This window comes from Netta rufina (assembly GCF_964035555.1).
Source record: "Netta rufina genome assembly, chromosome: 19".
Lineage (NCBI taxonomy): Eukaryota > Metazoa > Chordata > Aves > Anseriformes > Anatidae > Netta > Netta rufina.
The window spans coordinates 6,980,626-6,996,145 of NC_140143.1; the positions used below are offsets into that span (position 1 = coordinate 6,980,626).

At 38.1% G+C, this 15,520-nt stretch overlaps 1 protein-coding gene across 1 annotated transcript in view; it reads left to right on the forward strand.

Moving 5' to 3' along the window:
- The window catches only part of B3GNTL1 (UDP-GlcNAc:betaGal beta-1,3-N-acetylglucosaminyltransferase like 1), a 123,951-nt gene that overhangs the window by 99,227 nt on the left and 9,204 nt on the right, over positions 1-15,520 (forward strand). The window contains exons 9-10 of the mRNA XM_084298332.1: positions 4,800-4,935; positions 14,765-14,833. Of these exons, the coding sequence (XP_084154458.1) occupies positions 4,800-4,935; positions 14,765-14,833 (205 nt within the window). The remainder of the gene's footprint in view (positions 1-4,799; positions 4,936-14,764; positions 14,834-15,520) is intronic.

Genomic DNA, 15,520 nt, shown 5'->3' on the forward strand with positions numbered 1-15,520 from the left:
AGTTATCTGTTCTGGAAGCATCCAAAAATATGGCAAACTGGGTAAACCAGAAACCTAAAGGGGATAACTGAAACTCTCTCTTTTGACACTCTGTAAGTTACCTTTTGCTTCAACATGTGAGCTATACTGTTCAGGCAGAGCAAGTTTTCACAAAGATTAAGTCTGTAGTTGTCACTGCAATTAAAGCTCAAATACAAATGCCTCAATTCCGTATCTGTGTGACCATCTGGGCTTGCACTGTTTTAAAGAATTTCAAGGTTGTAACTCAAGACCACAAAGCATTTGATATACCTTAACATTTTCATTAAAAGGGCACAGAGAATATGGGGATGAGATTTTTTTTTTTTTTTTTTTTTTTTTTGGTGAGCATTTTCTGTTTAGGATTATAGTAGCCATTCTTCAATGATGCATCTTCAGAAGAATGTCTCATAAATGGCGCTAGAAAAGTTCACAATTGCTGTATATATTGGCTTCATTTACACAACCCAAAATACTCATGTAAGAAATCCGTTTTTTTGCAATTAAATGGAGCTGTCTAACAATATTCTTGTATTCAAATGGAGATCCAGTTTATTTTGAGTTTAATGAGTTTCATACCTTTTTATTTCCAAGTACATTTTCTTTGTTTTTTTACACCCCACACTTGCAATAACTCAGTGTAACATTCATATATACGATGGGGTCAGCAAGTCGGCTTCAGGCTGAAATGTGTAGGTGCTCACCAACAGCGAGATGTGGACTGCTTGCATTTTACCTCTGTAGGAACCTCTGGAATAGAGGCACCCATCACATAGAAAGCAAATTCATTGTCTGGAAGCAACCAATTCTGAATGTGCTGGGACATCTGCATGAGAAACAGTAATATTTTCTGTGTGCCTGGATACAGATTGCTTTGGATCTCAGGTTCCCTGTTCTGGAGACTTTTTTGGGGAACTCTGCTGTTTCTGCGTTGAAAACTAAAGGGTACAATACAGTTTTCTGTATATTAAACTAAACTGGTATTTAATATATAGGTTGCTTTATATTTTTTTTTATTATTTTATTCAGTTGTATATATTCTATTTTGCTTCCAAGATAGTAAAATAGTTGATGTGTGAGTATCACATCAGAGAATGACTTATTTCTAATCCGTGAGATCTTTAAACCCTAAAAATAAGTTTGTCCAGTTTTTGATATTTTAAAAAATACCTTGGTGTATTTTCATCATGAATGTTCTTGCTTTTCAGCTGGAATGCGATAGGTTGGTGAGGGTCAGTGCACAGAAACATCTGACTGTAGGCTTCTTCGCAGCAACCTTGCAGACTGTAGAGCCTTTGAAAATGCAGTCAATGCAGTCATTAGTCGTCTCTCGGGCGGTAACAACTATTTAATTCAATATTTTAATTGACCTAATTTCATTTATTTTTCCTAGCTTGTAGCCACACAATGTAGGTTGAGTCTTGCTGGGTTCTTCCTGACCTTGCTCTGTTGCTGGTGGCTGTCTGAGCTCTCTGTTGCCCTGTCTAGCTTCTCTGCAGCTAGCCTGTCTTTAGAAGGTTTGGCAGCCCACAACTGAAAGTTACTTGATAGTCCTTTTTATGCCTTGTAAGGTGGCCTATTTTTTCCTCAACTTTCTTGACTTTGCTAAGCTCAGGAGGGAAAGAAACTTGACTGTCACTCAAGTCGACAGGACGGATTCTGAATATAATAGTGCTCTTGAATATAATAGTGCTCTTCTTCTGAAGGCACGTTTCAGTATTAAAACATTTCCACGTAAGCAATAATCTTTTTAGAAGCTAGCAGAAGCTCTAGAATTTTCAGTAATGTGATCGTGGAAAAATAACTTGACCTTCATATTTCTTTCCTTGAATTTTCCTTCTGGGAATATAGTGTGCTCTAATGAACATGGAAAAAGGCAAGTGTCAGAGGATGCCAGCAGCAGCTAAAGTTTTGCAGCAGGAATGCAGCTTGTGGTTGCATTAGAAGAGATTTGCAATCAAACACATTATTTTTTTTTTTTGTTCCATTAGTGGAAGTGCTCATGCACAGCCATAGTCTTCAAAACAGTGTGGAAAATTTATATGGAGTAGCTAATTCTTCTTGGGTTCATCTATTTGTGTGTGATGTTCTTTCCAAGTTATCACACCACAACTAGTGATTAAGTGCTAAGCAGCCATGTAAGGATTTGGCTGTGCTCAAAAATCTCATGCTGAGGTGAAGTAGGCTCTCCGGAGCTAACTCAGAATCCCAGAAAGAGTCTGTATGTCTCAGTGTTACGGGGGTTTGATGTTTTTCAAACCATAACTCAGGCTGTGCAGGAATGACACAAATGAAAACACAAAATACCTGTTGTTAAAATATTAGAAGAGTTTGCCAACCAACTTCTGGGAACAAATTAGGCTACCTAGTAACCTCAATAACCTCAAATTTTATACCTCAGATGTATACTTCATAGGAATGATTTGGAACAATAAATTCATATCTATTACAGGCTTTTGGGAATTTGATAATCCATTACAAAAAGGAATAAAATTGAAAATGTTTCATAAAAGTCAGACGTTACTATAATGCCAGATCATCATACATCTCTAGTGATCATACCAATGTATGCACAGGTTTGTAAGAGAACCAAAATGAGTGTAATGCACACAGGATTAAGGATAATCAGGACTGCAGCTAAGGGAGCAGTCTGATCCACTGGTAAGAATGACTGCAGAGCTGTGAAGCTCCTCTTCCACACTCCTTGCCCACTTGGACAGTTTAAATCCTTAGTAGCAAGGAAATCTGAGCGGAGTTTGGTTTTGCATGTGATGAGGTGCTTGTGGAGAACAGAGATACCCCTAGTCAGGCAGACAGCTGGGGTTACAGTTTACTGTAGGTGCCCTGTGATAACCTGTGCTGACCCACGAATCAGAAGCCCTATTTAAAGCAGACAAAATAACATATTTGTGGAGAATTTTGATGTGTAAATTCTATACAAACTTAATATTGTTGGAAGACTGTGGGGCTCAAAGTTAAATTTTGAAGAAGGTATATTGGTAGGAAAAATATTTGCATCCCAAGGCAAATAAAACCATAGGCAGGGGTCTCACAGGAAAATTGCTAGCATTTTTCTCTTAATGCTTTAATTAATCTCAAAGAAAAACCATTCATAAAAAGCATAATCTAGCAGGATTGATTTTTTTAAACCGTGTACATCTTCCACAGGATGCATTACAATTTGTAGAACAACTCTTAACAATTGTTATAAAGTGTACTGTGTTCTGCCTTGATAAAGTAAGTGGAAAAACCTATCTGAAGAAATGTTTTCAGAAGGGACAGGAGATTAAGATGGCTTTCAGAATGTTGTACAGAAGAAATTTTCAACTCAATATGTCTTGTTCAAGAGATGTAGATTAGAGAGATTTATCTGTCAAGCCATAAAGGAAATCAATGTATCTAGAGTGCTGTTTATTAAATATCAGATAAGTTCTTAGTTAATGAATATTTTGTGAACCCTGAACATTAAACAGAAGTTCTTAACAGCAGGTGGCTTTCTTTAAACAAATGTAAATTTTGTAGCCTTAAATATTACGTTATATGGTGGGGATATGTTTTTAAATATAGACAGGTTTGAAAGCGACAGGACGTGTACACGAAAGAAAAAAAAGAAGTTAGTTGTCAAACTGTCTCAATTCAATTAGTTGGGATGAAATGCTTCCCTTCAAGTTGTCTTCTCTTGTCGAGAATGTATCTTGAACCTGTTAAAGATCCCAGCCAGTCTTTTATTTAAGGATGTTACGTGTTCCCTTGTTACTGGTTGCAATGCCATGTGGTTCATCAGTTGGCATTAGTCTCACTGTTGTTTACCTCAGCCACTTGGCTTAAGTTATATTGTGGAACTTATTACAAATATGAAGATGTAACGGTGTAATTGGACACAGATGTGTGCCAGCTTGCTCTTTTCTAAAGCATATTTTAAGGCATTTCATGAGACATAGCACTTTAAAGAAGAAATTAAAAAAAAAAAATCCACTGCTTTTTGTTTCTTATAAAGGTGATCTCCAGAAGAGTCAGTTATTCATATCGGTGCTGAATAATACTTCGGAGATTTCAAAATGAAATCACTCTTATTTGGTCTAGTGTGTGCACACACAAGTGTTGAACTGTGTGTTACAGCTGATAGTTTCAGTGCTGTGAGCGACTTTGCAGTTCCGTAATTATTTGTTGTTGTTCCAGTGTCTGCCTGGGCTTTGAAAAACTGACTTTTTGGAGACTTGACCTGAATGCCACAATGTAAATGGACTTTCCTTGAAGTATTGGGATGTATATTTGGGTACTGGAGTACTGACTTTGTGAGATTTGAACTTTGCAGCAACAAATGAGAATGAATGTATGGGCAGGTGGAACATGAAGAGTTCATCTTGGGTTTAGGAGGTGGCTTGCCCTGTATGCACTGCAAGTTATAGAGAAGTTCATGCGCTGATGGGTTATGGGCAAACACTGTATTGATGGGCAGTCGAAATTGTTGGTATTAAATTTGATTACCATAGCCACAGTTTTTCATCTTGTAATTTTCTATTAAGATTCTTGAAAATAACAGTGGTTTAGCTATGACTTCAGATCTATCGTGATGATTTTTGTTTAAGAACTTGCACTGAATTTATTTTTTTCTGACAACAGTTAGAAGTTTCCCTGGGAAAGTGCTAGTATAATGTTTTTGGTATTATTTTTGTGTCATGTGAATCGTTTTGGTCAAGTTTGTGTGTGTGTGAGTATGTATGTGTGTATACGGGAAGAGTTTTAAAGAGTCTAACCCAACCCTTTTTCTAATTCTTTAGGGAAACCATCTGGAATCACCGAGTCAGGTTTCTTGAAGACAGAGTCCTGAGCTCCTGGACATCTTTCACCATTTGGAATGCTGGCAAGCAAGGCAAGAAGCTCTACAGAAGCTTGTCACCAGCTAATCGGAAAAAGGTAAGGGTAGGTAAAATCTGTACAAAATTGTTTTCTTCTCCGTCATGTGCCTCCTTGCTTCTTCCAACAAAATGTAGTGACATTGTCATAAAATATTACAAATCCAAAGTACTAGATGATGATAAATATAAATCAGAAAAAAAAAAAAAAAAAAACATACACAATACTCTCAACAGATTTATTCTTTTAAAATGCTGTACGACATTATCCAGAGTGGATGGTGTCTGTGTAGTGCAGTGTAAGCGCTCTTGTTCCTGCTTGCTGGTGACTAAGTGCAGTAATAGCTTAGACACTCTATAGCACTGCTTATGGCTGCTCTTGTGTAATTAACTGTTGCAGTAGCCAAGTACCCCAGGTGAATTGAGTAACTATTTATTTGGATGGTATAATACTAGACTACTTTGTCTAAGATTATTCATACATGTATTATATTGGCCCGGTTCCTGAGTGGATACGGCATAGGTCCCTGTCAGATGCTGAGCAATCTGGTTTGTATTATGATGAGCATTAGAACTTAACTCACTTTTGAAAAGCTTGATTGTTTAAAAATAGGGGTGGGGTGTGGGGGGAACAGGCGAGTAGACTGTTGTACATGAGTAATCCAGTTTACAATCAATTGAAAACGTGGAGGTCACTTAGAGTTGGTGATGGGGGATCTTTCTCAGGAGAGGTTTGTCTGAGAGTTTATACCTTAATTTTTATAGCTATTTCTTTTGTGCAATAGCTTTTTTGTTAGATAAAGGCATTAGGGCTAATGTCAAATGGCTGTTTCTTATAAAGAACCACAGAACATTCATTTTATTACCAAATGTGTTTTCCTTTCTTAAAAATATGGATGGGAAGACAGAATGACAAATATATATATATAAAAACTTGATTTATAAGCTTGCAGACAGACCACACACATGTAAAAAGAAAATAGAGGAAATTTGTATACCCATAGTTGAAATTACTGAATAAAAATGGGAAACACTTGCACAGGAAACATGCAACACAGTAATTGAACGTGAATTTCCAGCTTGATGTTCCAGTGCCATCCTTTTTTCATTGCCATCATGTGGGAGTGGGTGAACTGTACTTAAGTTCTTTTCAGTACCTAAAGGAGGCTTTTAAAAATATGGAGAGTGACTCTTTGCTCAGTCAGATAATGACAGAATGAGGGGGAATGGTTTTAAACTAGGAGAAGGGAGGTTTAGATGAGAGGTTAGGAGGGTGGTGAGACACTGGAGCAGGTTGCCCAGAGAAGCTGTGGATGCCCCATTCCTGGAGGTGCTCAGAACCAGGTTAGATGAGGCCCTGAACTAGTGGGTGGCATCCCTGCCCATGGCAGGGGGTTGGAACTGGGTGATCTTTAAGGTCCCTTCCAATCCGAGCTGTTTTATGATGAACTGTAGGAAGTAAGATGAAATGGTATGTGTCTCCAATCAGTTACTTTATTCAAACAGAACAGAACTGTCCATAAAATGTTTTGAGTTATCTCGGTCATGCAGTGCAGTGTGTACATGACAGGGGGTGGTGGTGGTGTGTTTATCAAAACATTCTATTTTGCTATTAGCTTGCAGAGCACTTTGTGAACTCTTCTGATTTACTAACAACCGTTGCACTTTTCTATTAAATTATAATAATTGGGAAATAAATTCTATGGGAGGAGATGGTAGCCTATCTGCTAATGCTGCGCAAGTAGTGATTTATGAGATGTTAAAGAGAAAACAGACTAGATTGTTTTTGTAGCAGTGTCTCACTGTCTTACGTATTGTTTTTTTGTGCCAAGCCAAAACAGAGATTGACATTAAGATAGAACAACTCTCTAGCTTTGGGTTACTTTTGCCACCTACTTTAGTAGATGACTCATTTAGGACCTCACATCCTGTTCAGCAAACACAACAATAATTTGAAGATAGAGAGATGATTAAAAGGGCAAGAGAAAAATGATTGTGTTTTTTTGGTGCTGTTTAACTCCTGAAGAACCAAACTTACCTCTCCTTTAGTGAGGAACAACCTTAATTCCCCAGTTTGCAAGAACTGACGGTGTGGTTCTAATTAAATGAATTTGACATTCTTTCCAGCTGACCTTTAGATAACGTTTGCTTTGGCAATGTTGCAGGCCATGATACTATTTTGCTTCTGTCAAGGTTATAATTACACATACTCCAGAATGCTTTAGTTTGATATTGTAATATTGCATTGAACATTAACTCATTAATTACTGGATATTACACCAGACGCGTTTAGCAAGCTTACGTGCCAGTTGCAGTTACACATGCCAAATATGACTCATTTTGTCAATGTACTGCAAAAAACGGCCGCTTAAATGTAGTCATGGCCTGACCCTTAATAACTTGTATAGAGTAATTAAACTCTATGCAGTAAGTCTGGCATGTTTTCTGAAGTATTCAAAGGCTTTCTTGACAATCAACAAAGATAAATAGCTTCAGAAAGTGACTCAAATCATCCTCAAGGAGATTAGGGTTCTGTCCTTTGGATAGCTAACTTCTGATGGAATGAGTGTTGTCTGTAGTGATGAAAACACTTTTAATTTGTTTTATGTTGTTGTTCAGGCTCCTTACAATATCGCCATTGTAACTTCCTAACTTCTATGAAAGCAAGATCCCAAGCCTACACACCTCAGACAGAAGTAAAGCTTAAATGATACCCTGAGGTTTCATAGTAAGTCACTGGCAGAAGACTGTATAAAGACATTCCAATATCTCACTTCTCCAAATGCTAATCAAAGAATTATGCTGCTGCAGTTTCAGGAGATAAATTCATAAATTTGCAGCAGGTAATTCATTCATAGAAGTTTTTATTTTAAATTAATATCAGTAGAAAGAGGTTAGTTAAACTCCATGTTATGCTTTTTCTCAAAAATCCTTCAGGTGTTTTGGGACTAATCCTCAACTCTTGCCAAGTTTAAAATCCTGTATGAGTAAAGCTGGTAAATAGTTGTTGCTTCATCCTTTCCAGCCCTAAAAAAAACAATGACATAGTTGCCCTGTCACAACCTTTAAAGATTTAAATCTTAAAAGATTTAAAAACAAGATTTAATCTTTCAGATACTCTGTTAATTATGAGAATGAAAGAGTTCCAAAACCTAGCCAGCAGGTGGAGGGAGGTGATTTTCCCCCTCTACTCCACCCTTCTGAGACCTCATCTGGAGCCCTGCATTCAGCTCTGGGGCCCCCAGCACAAGGACAGGGACCTGCTGGAGCAGGGCCAGAGGAAGGCCATGAGGATGCTCAGAGGGCTGGAACACCTCTCCTGTGAAGAAAAGCTGAGAAAGCTGGGGTTAAAGGTTCTAGGGAGACCTTATAGTAGCCTTCTAGTACCTAAAGGGGGCTACAAGGAGGCTGGGGAAGGCCTCTGTCAGGGAGTGTAGTGACATGACAAGGTGTCCTATTTCATTTCAGTTGGTTTTATACTTTAAGCCAGTTTAGACTCTTGAAAATTTCACTTTTGCTCTGTTTCACTGTTACTACATCCTTTTACTGAGATTCAGGATCTCATTAGAAGATCACAAGACTGATTTCACTGGGAATGTAGGATTTTTTCCTAAATTGTCAGTAAGTACCTATGTAAAGTGTGGGACACATATTCCTAAAAAAATAAAACAAAGAGAGCATACATTTCTAGTATTTTTACATTCCCGTAAACAAAGCAATTATATTTCTTATTCTGACTGGGTTTTTGTGGGCTGTTTGAAAAATATGAACATGTTGCATGCTGGACAACATTGTTTCTAAGAAAACAAAATTTTGGTAATTCTGGGAAGCAGCAGTCTTTGTTTGTTCATACTCAGTAACAAATTATTACTTCAGTCTGTTTGGAAAACAGTCTGAATTTGAAATATGACTATGTCAGAAGAGAAAAGGACACCTAAGTTGTATTCTGTCTCTTCCTTTAGACATCTGTATGGTGAATAGTAAAATAGTGCTTTGTCTCCGAAGAGTTCAGGCTAATATCCAACACTCAATATTTTTGCTAAACACTAAAACAGGGAAAAAAAATTACTCAACCACTAGCGTTTTTTTTATGAATTAATTACCAGGATCTCAGTATTCTTAGGGAAATTCTGTTTCCTGGCTGTCCCCTTCTTGATTCACACAGTTGACAGTGGTTCAGTATTAGCATTTCTGCAAGACTGAAGTCGAACAGACCTTTTTTTGTTTAAAACACATCCGTCTTGTCTATAATTTGCAGCTGAAGATGGAAACCAAATGTTTTTGGGATGCTACATATGCCTGGAGGGTTTCTGAGCTGTCTTGTCTGCTCTTTTATTCTCCATCAAACTTTAGCTAAAAGGAGAACTTCAGCATTAACATTTTGTGTCATTTCCGATAGCTGAAAATAGTGCTCAAGTAGCTAACAGAAAAGGAGGGGAAAAGGGCAAAATAAGCATCAGCTAATTAGTGGCATGGAAACAGTACTAGTACACATCCAGCCCATGAAGTTTCTCTATGACAACCCCATGTGCCAGTGGCAAACTTGAAAGCTTCAAGAAAGTGTTTTGTTCGCCCTTTTTCCTAACTCATTAACCATTTAAAACCATCTGTATTGTTGCATGTTAGTTTCTCTTTACCTTTTTCTAGTTTATCCAGAGCAACACCACTAAGCCACGTACTTGATGCTAACCCACAAAACACTAAATGTTTAAGTTGGGTAACATTTTGACTGAAGAATATGAATGGCAGTATGAGGGACGGAAGTGGGGACATACAAAAGCAAAGAAACAAATCAAGGGAAGAATATCACACTCACCTTTACTGTGGAGCAAAAAATAGATTGACAGTGTAAAAGCCAGTTTAGAGAGCTCTCAGAAGAAAAGGGGAGAAATGAAATTTAAAAGTCTCAGTTTAGTCTAGATATAAGGCACCCTAAAATGCAGCCTTGATTGTCATTTTGGACTACAGAGAATTCCTCATGCTGAAATATGGCAGGGAAATCTTTCTGCTGCTTCCATGCTTGAAGGTGCATTTTTTGGACTTCCTCTTTTGTCAGTGTGGATTGTGAGGCATGCATACGTAAAAACCTGCTGGTATTACTAAGTTATCTGTCCCAGAGAAATTAGAGACTTGCAAGTAGTTCCCACGCAACTGTCTAAAGGCAGTTGTATGTTGTCTATAGTAAGGGAAATTTTGTACATACTTGGAGGCTAATTTTGCATGTTGGAGTCCGGCATGAATATTCTCTTCAGTAACTTTGGTAGGTACATGTGTAAAGACAGAAGATAACACTATTTTTGATGGTGTAGTGTTTTTAAATTGATTCATGAAATGCATGCTTGTAATTTAAAGAGATACACAGCTTCGGTGCATATCAGCCCCCTGATACTAAAAATCACTCAGTGTCTGAGAGCTGCTTGCTAGCTTTGTGGTTCCCCTTGTGGCATACTGAAGATGTTCCAGGCTCTGCGTGTCCCTTGTTCTGTTTGTCATTAGTTGTATCTATTTAAACTTACATTATAATGCTTTCCAGTACTTTGTTTTGACATGAATGGCCAAAATTGATTTAACTGTTGCAGAAATGTATATTAATGCACTTCCGAGGCTTTACACAAGTATGAATGAAAGAATTATAAATAGTAGAATTGGGAGGGTCATTAGAAGTTTAAAATGCAAGAAAGACTGAGTGAGCAGTAGGAGACATGAAGAGAGTGCAGTAGGGAAGATCTGCTCAGATAAGATTTGCTAGAGAGCTTTCAGACTGTCTTCTTTATAGATAAATTTTATGAGACAATCTGATGCAGTCAGGAAGGAGAAGATACTATGTGCAAATGACCATGTATCAAGAGAGTTGTCCAGTGTTTCTAACATGGTCTACTAAGATGCTCACTCTCCCTTGTAAACTTGCCTCTCGTACCCTGCCACCTACAGCTGTGACGCATCTGCAGAATTTGCTGTGATTAGGTTTCCTTGCTCTCTGTAAATGATCAGTATAGACTTAAAGGCGTATCACAGGTAAAAAATAAGATGTGGGAGTAAAATCCTATGAAGATCATTTATCATAAGAGGACGTTATTAGGCTGATTAAAATCTTTCAGTTTTTACATTAAAAAAATCTGAATGCAATGGGAATTTTAAGGAAACATTCCTTCAGTAGACGACAGGGCAGTAAACAAACCAAGTGTGAAACAATTAAATCTTGTATGATAGTAACACAGCTCAAACAGCTAGCTAATTATAGTCACACTCTAAGCCCACTCTTAGTGACTTGTTAGGTTGTACATTTGGAGTAGGATTAATGTCCTGCCCACTAATCTCCCTTTACCATGGGGAGGTCTGATAGTCCAAGCCTGTGTGTCCCTGCACACAGCTGCTGTGTTTATTAAAAAGAACCAGCCAGAGACAGGCTTTTATCTTCCTCAACTGTGTCTTCCCATGGCAGGGATTTGAGTAAATATCTTATCTTTTGGGCCATATAAACTTTCTCTTATGAGGGAGAAAACTATTTCTCCTTTTCCCTTACTCCATCGTTAATGTACGTTGAGATCCATATTTATAAAAATTACTTATAGTAATTATGTAGCTTGTGTATAACTTAGATAGCACCGTCTTCCAGTTTTCAGCTGAGAAATACTAGGCTTTTTTGTTGCTGTTTTGGAATTGTACAGATTGTCATTAAAGTGATGTTTAAAGCAAAAGTATGTAAACATATGAGTATTTCCTTAAAACTGAAGTGTGATCTGAGGATTCGGCAAGCTTCAGTGGTGTCACATTGTCAGCTGCATTGCAAAAGAGCTGTTTTGCTAGGAGGAGGAAAAAGAAAACAGCTTGAGACTGCTTTATAGCTTTCTAATTCATAGTTTCCTCCCTACAAGACAGTAGCTCATGTATGGATAGATGGTCTTCATAAAAGATGCAAGATAGGAGCCCAGTAATGCTAGAAAATAAATAGGCAACTCTGGGCTAAGCCTAATAATTCAACGTAAATAGCTCGTATAAGCCTGATGCCTTGAGTTTTGCTTATTGGATAAACAACCATGTGCAAGTCCTGTATTTATCTCCAGACATAGATTTTCCTTAATTGGAAAATAAATAGTGTGTGGCAGAAAAAAAGTCGTCTTGCATTTTGGCCACCCACATGGTGTAGTCTGGCAGAAAAATTGCCCATTCAAGTCTGACCTGTTTTTATAGTACTGTAGATATCAGATTTAAGCTGGCTGGTTCCATTGAAAATTATATGCGGAGATATCTTAGCAGTAACTCCAAAAAAGGTTTGAGTCAGCCCTGTCTTCCAAGAGATGTTTGTCACAGACTTACCTGTCTGAGCCTTTTTTCCACTTGGTTGCTGTCAGCAGGAGTTCCGTATGGTGGATTGTGTGGGGCTGGGTGCTTGGCATGCCAAGACAGAGTGCGTAATTTTCTACACATAATATCATGAGTGATGGCACAGCATGAGATTAATGCTGCAATTAATATCTGGTTTTGGTTCTCTAGCACCATTCATGCTAAGAAGAAATCTGCCTACCAGTGAAGGTTTCATGTTAAATGTATAACAACATCCTGAAGGTGTGGAGCGCGATACTTTCCAGCACAGATCTTACAGCTGAATTCTGTTACTAACATTAAAGTGTAGGTAGCATTTCACTTTACCTTCTATCAAAAGTTGTTTTCCTTTTTTAAATGACCTATAGGTGTGTAAGCAGCTGAAAATACAGGCTCAGTTATTGGAAGATTATCATCAGACAGTATTTATACCCTGAACTTTGCTCAGTTGTCACTGAAAGCACATCCTTTTAGAACTGCTAAGTTTTGTTCAGAATTATTTTGTTCAGACAGCTTCTAGGACAGTAAGACATTACTGGCGGACCTGAGTTTGGCAGAGTACTAGAGGATTGTCAAGGTGGTTAACGGACTGAGAGGTGTAACTAACAAGCCAGCTAAGTAACCCTCTTTATACCAGGTTTTCCACCTGCCGGCCTTCATATACCTAAGTATCTCTATACATGTAGATGTGTGTATATTTGTATATATAAAAAAGACATGAAGAGGAAATCTTGGAATGTAGTTTATTATGCTCAGTTCTTGCTCATCTACAGTCCATACCATCTGATGTTTCAACTACAATAAACTATAATGGTGGTCAGGGAAAACAGAATGAGGAATGTGAAGTGTATTAATTGATCCAAGCACAGGGGGAAAAAAAGAAATAAGAAAGATCTCAGTTCTTTGTCTTTGTGCATGAAGGAGTTGTTTGTGATTATTACTGCCTAACCCAGCCTGCATCAGTCAGAGACCTTGTACAATGTCTCTGAACTTCTGGTCCTTCCCTGAATTCCCTTTCGTTTCTTCAGTTACTCATATAGCCCCAAAGTGAAAATTTAATATTTCCTTAATGTTCCTTTCTTTATTTCTTGTGGTGCCTGTTTTCAAGCAGTGTACTTTCCAAGTATGAATGTCTACCTCTAAGGGAGTATTCCCTGGTAGTTCCAGGGACTGTTCTTGCCCACTCTCTGCTTCTTAGCTCTGTTTTCCACACTGAAGACACGTGGAACCCAGTTTTGTTCCTATTCAGCTTTGCCACTGGGCTGTACAGATGGTTCTCTCTGTTGGGAGTGAAATACCAATGAGGAATGCAAAAGTTCAGCATTGTGACACTAATGCTCTTGTGTCAGTGCTCCCCTCTGCTCAAACAGAACGAAGTCACTTTAGGTAAACAAAAATTATCGTAATCAAAGGAGGAAAATAGGAGAGAGATGTATGTAGATACTGAAAGCAAGCCAGCCTTTTGCAGCTTTCTCTAATTTAATAAATTAATAAACAGCTGTTGGGCTTTTCAAATTTTCTCAATGTTAAGTGTTGTTAATCAATTTTTAATGCAGCAATTAAAAAGATAGGAAAACTGCACTCCAGCTATCACCAGAACAATTGATTTCTGCAAGACCTTAAATACCTTAACTGTTCTGCTTCAGTGTAAAAGTTCTGCATAGACAATAGAAATAAATCCAGTGTTAGCCAGAGGAAAACTTAACTACATTTATTTTAAAAAGCCTTCCAAAATGTTACTGACAACTTAATGGTTCAAAAATGAGGACACTGTGTATTTTGGATTGCAGGCATTTACTATGCTTGCGTATTTATGAGGAACAAAAATTAAAAAAATCTGAAATATTTGGCAACTAAGGCTATAAATAATGCTTCCATAGCTACAGTAAGAATAACCAAAACACAGCAGCAACTATATTAATTATTTAAGCAAGAAATTTGCCAAAATTTTCAGTTGAAAAAACTCCCAAACCATGCTCACGATTAAGGATGTTGACAGTGATCTAAGTGTATCTGTGTGAAGTACCCATTCGCATTTAGAGAATTCTGCTGTTCCACGGGTAAAGTAGGAATTCCCAGACTTGGTGTGTTATGGCCTAGAATGGAGGCTGGTATCACCAGAGGATCCGTAGCAGCACTGCTGTGCGGGAGGCATCCCATGGAGGTTACGTGCTGGGACTGGGCAGAAAGAGGAATGTTTGTTCCTCGTGTGTTCCTCCACGTGAGTGAGGAGACCAGTCTCTGTTTGTTTGTATTTACTCAGCATGTCACTGAGGATGAAGTTAATGATCTCATAGATATTTTCTCTTGCACAGTAACTCATGCCACCTGTTTTCATGTTCACAAAACCATAATGTGCTCATAGCCAACTGCAGACGCTGCGTATCTCATTAAGGAATACATGGAAAGGACTTAATATATTTTTAAGCTCCACGGGAGGACCACGGTGTATTGCTCTGTTCGTGGTGTTCATTCACATGCCCTTAGCAATACATGGATGTGCTACAGGCAAAATAAATGCTGGCAGCAAAGAATGGTATGAAAGTGTTCTGCTTCTCTTTTGCCAGGTAACTGCATTTTGTGATGTTGACGAAAAGAAAATAACAAGAGGATTCTATACTTTTGAAGAATCTGAGGTTAGCTACAAGTACTTTTGCATTAATTACTGTGATCTGAAATCATTCTCAAAAATGTGATGAAAGAATATCACAAATTTTAAATATTGTAATAACTCATTTTGGTAAGGGGGCTCTGACTAGGAATTAGAGGTGAGGAGGCTTTGTCTGCCTAGGAGACTAGATAGCTGGGGATTCATACTGGAGTGTGAGCTGTGGAACCAGAGCCCCTGCCTGTGTTCGTCACAGGAATAATACCACCGCCTCATCTGGCAGGGGGACAGAAGAACTCTCACTGAGTACTGTTGTTTCAGATAAGATATTAAACCAGCATGAAGTGTGATTATTTGGGAATATGTTTTATACAGATGCCTCTAGACCCCACAGGAAAGAACAAGTAGGCATGGGTTAGAGGAGTTACTGAAGCAAACTTCTTATCCTATTGAAGACAAAAAAAATAGAAGGAAGGAATACAATTTCACAGATCTCCATGTTCTACTGTTAACAAATTATGTTAATAAGAAGCATTATGGCAAGTCTCTTCAAAACAGGTCAGCTTCCAGGTCTAAGCAGACAGGCAGGTGTACATCACGTTAACTGAAGTCAGCTCAGAAGAACACGTGTATATTACTGCAGCAGTAGTTAGTGAGTCAGTATTCCCAGTCAAAATTCTCAACTCGATTGCTTTCATGCAGCTGAAAGCACTCA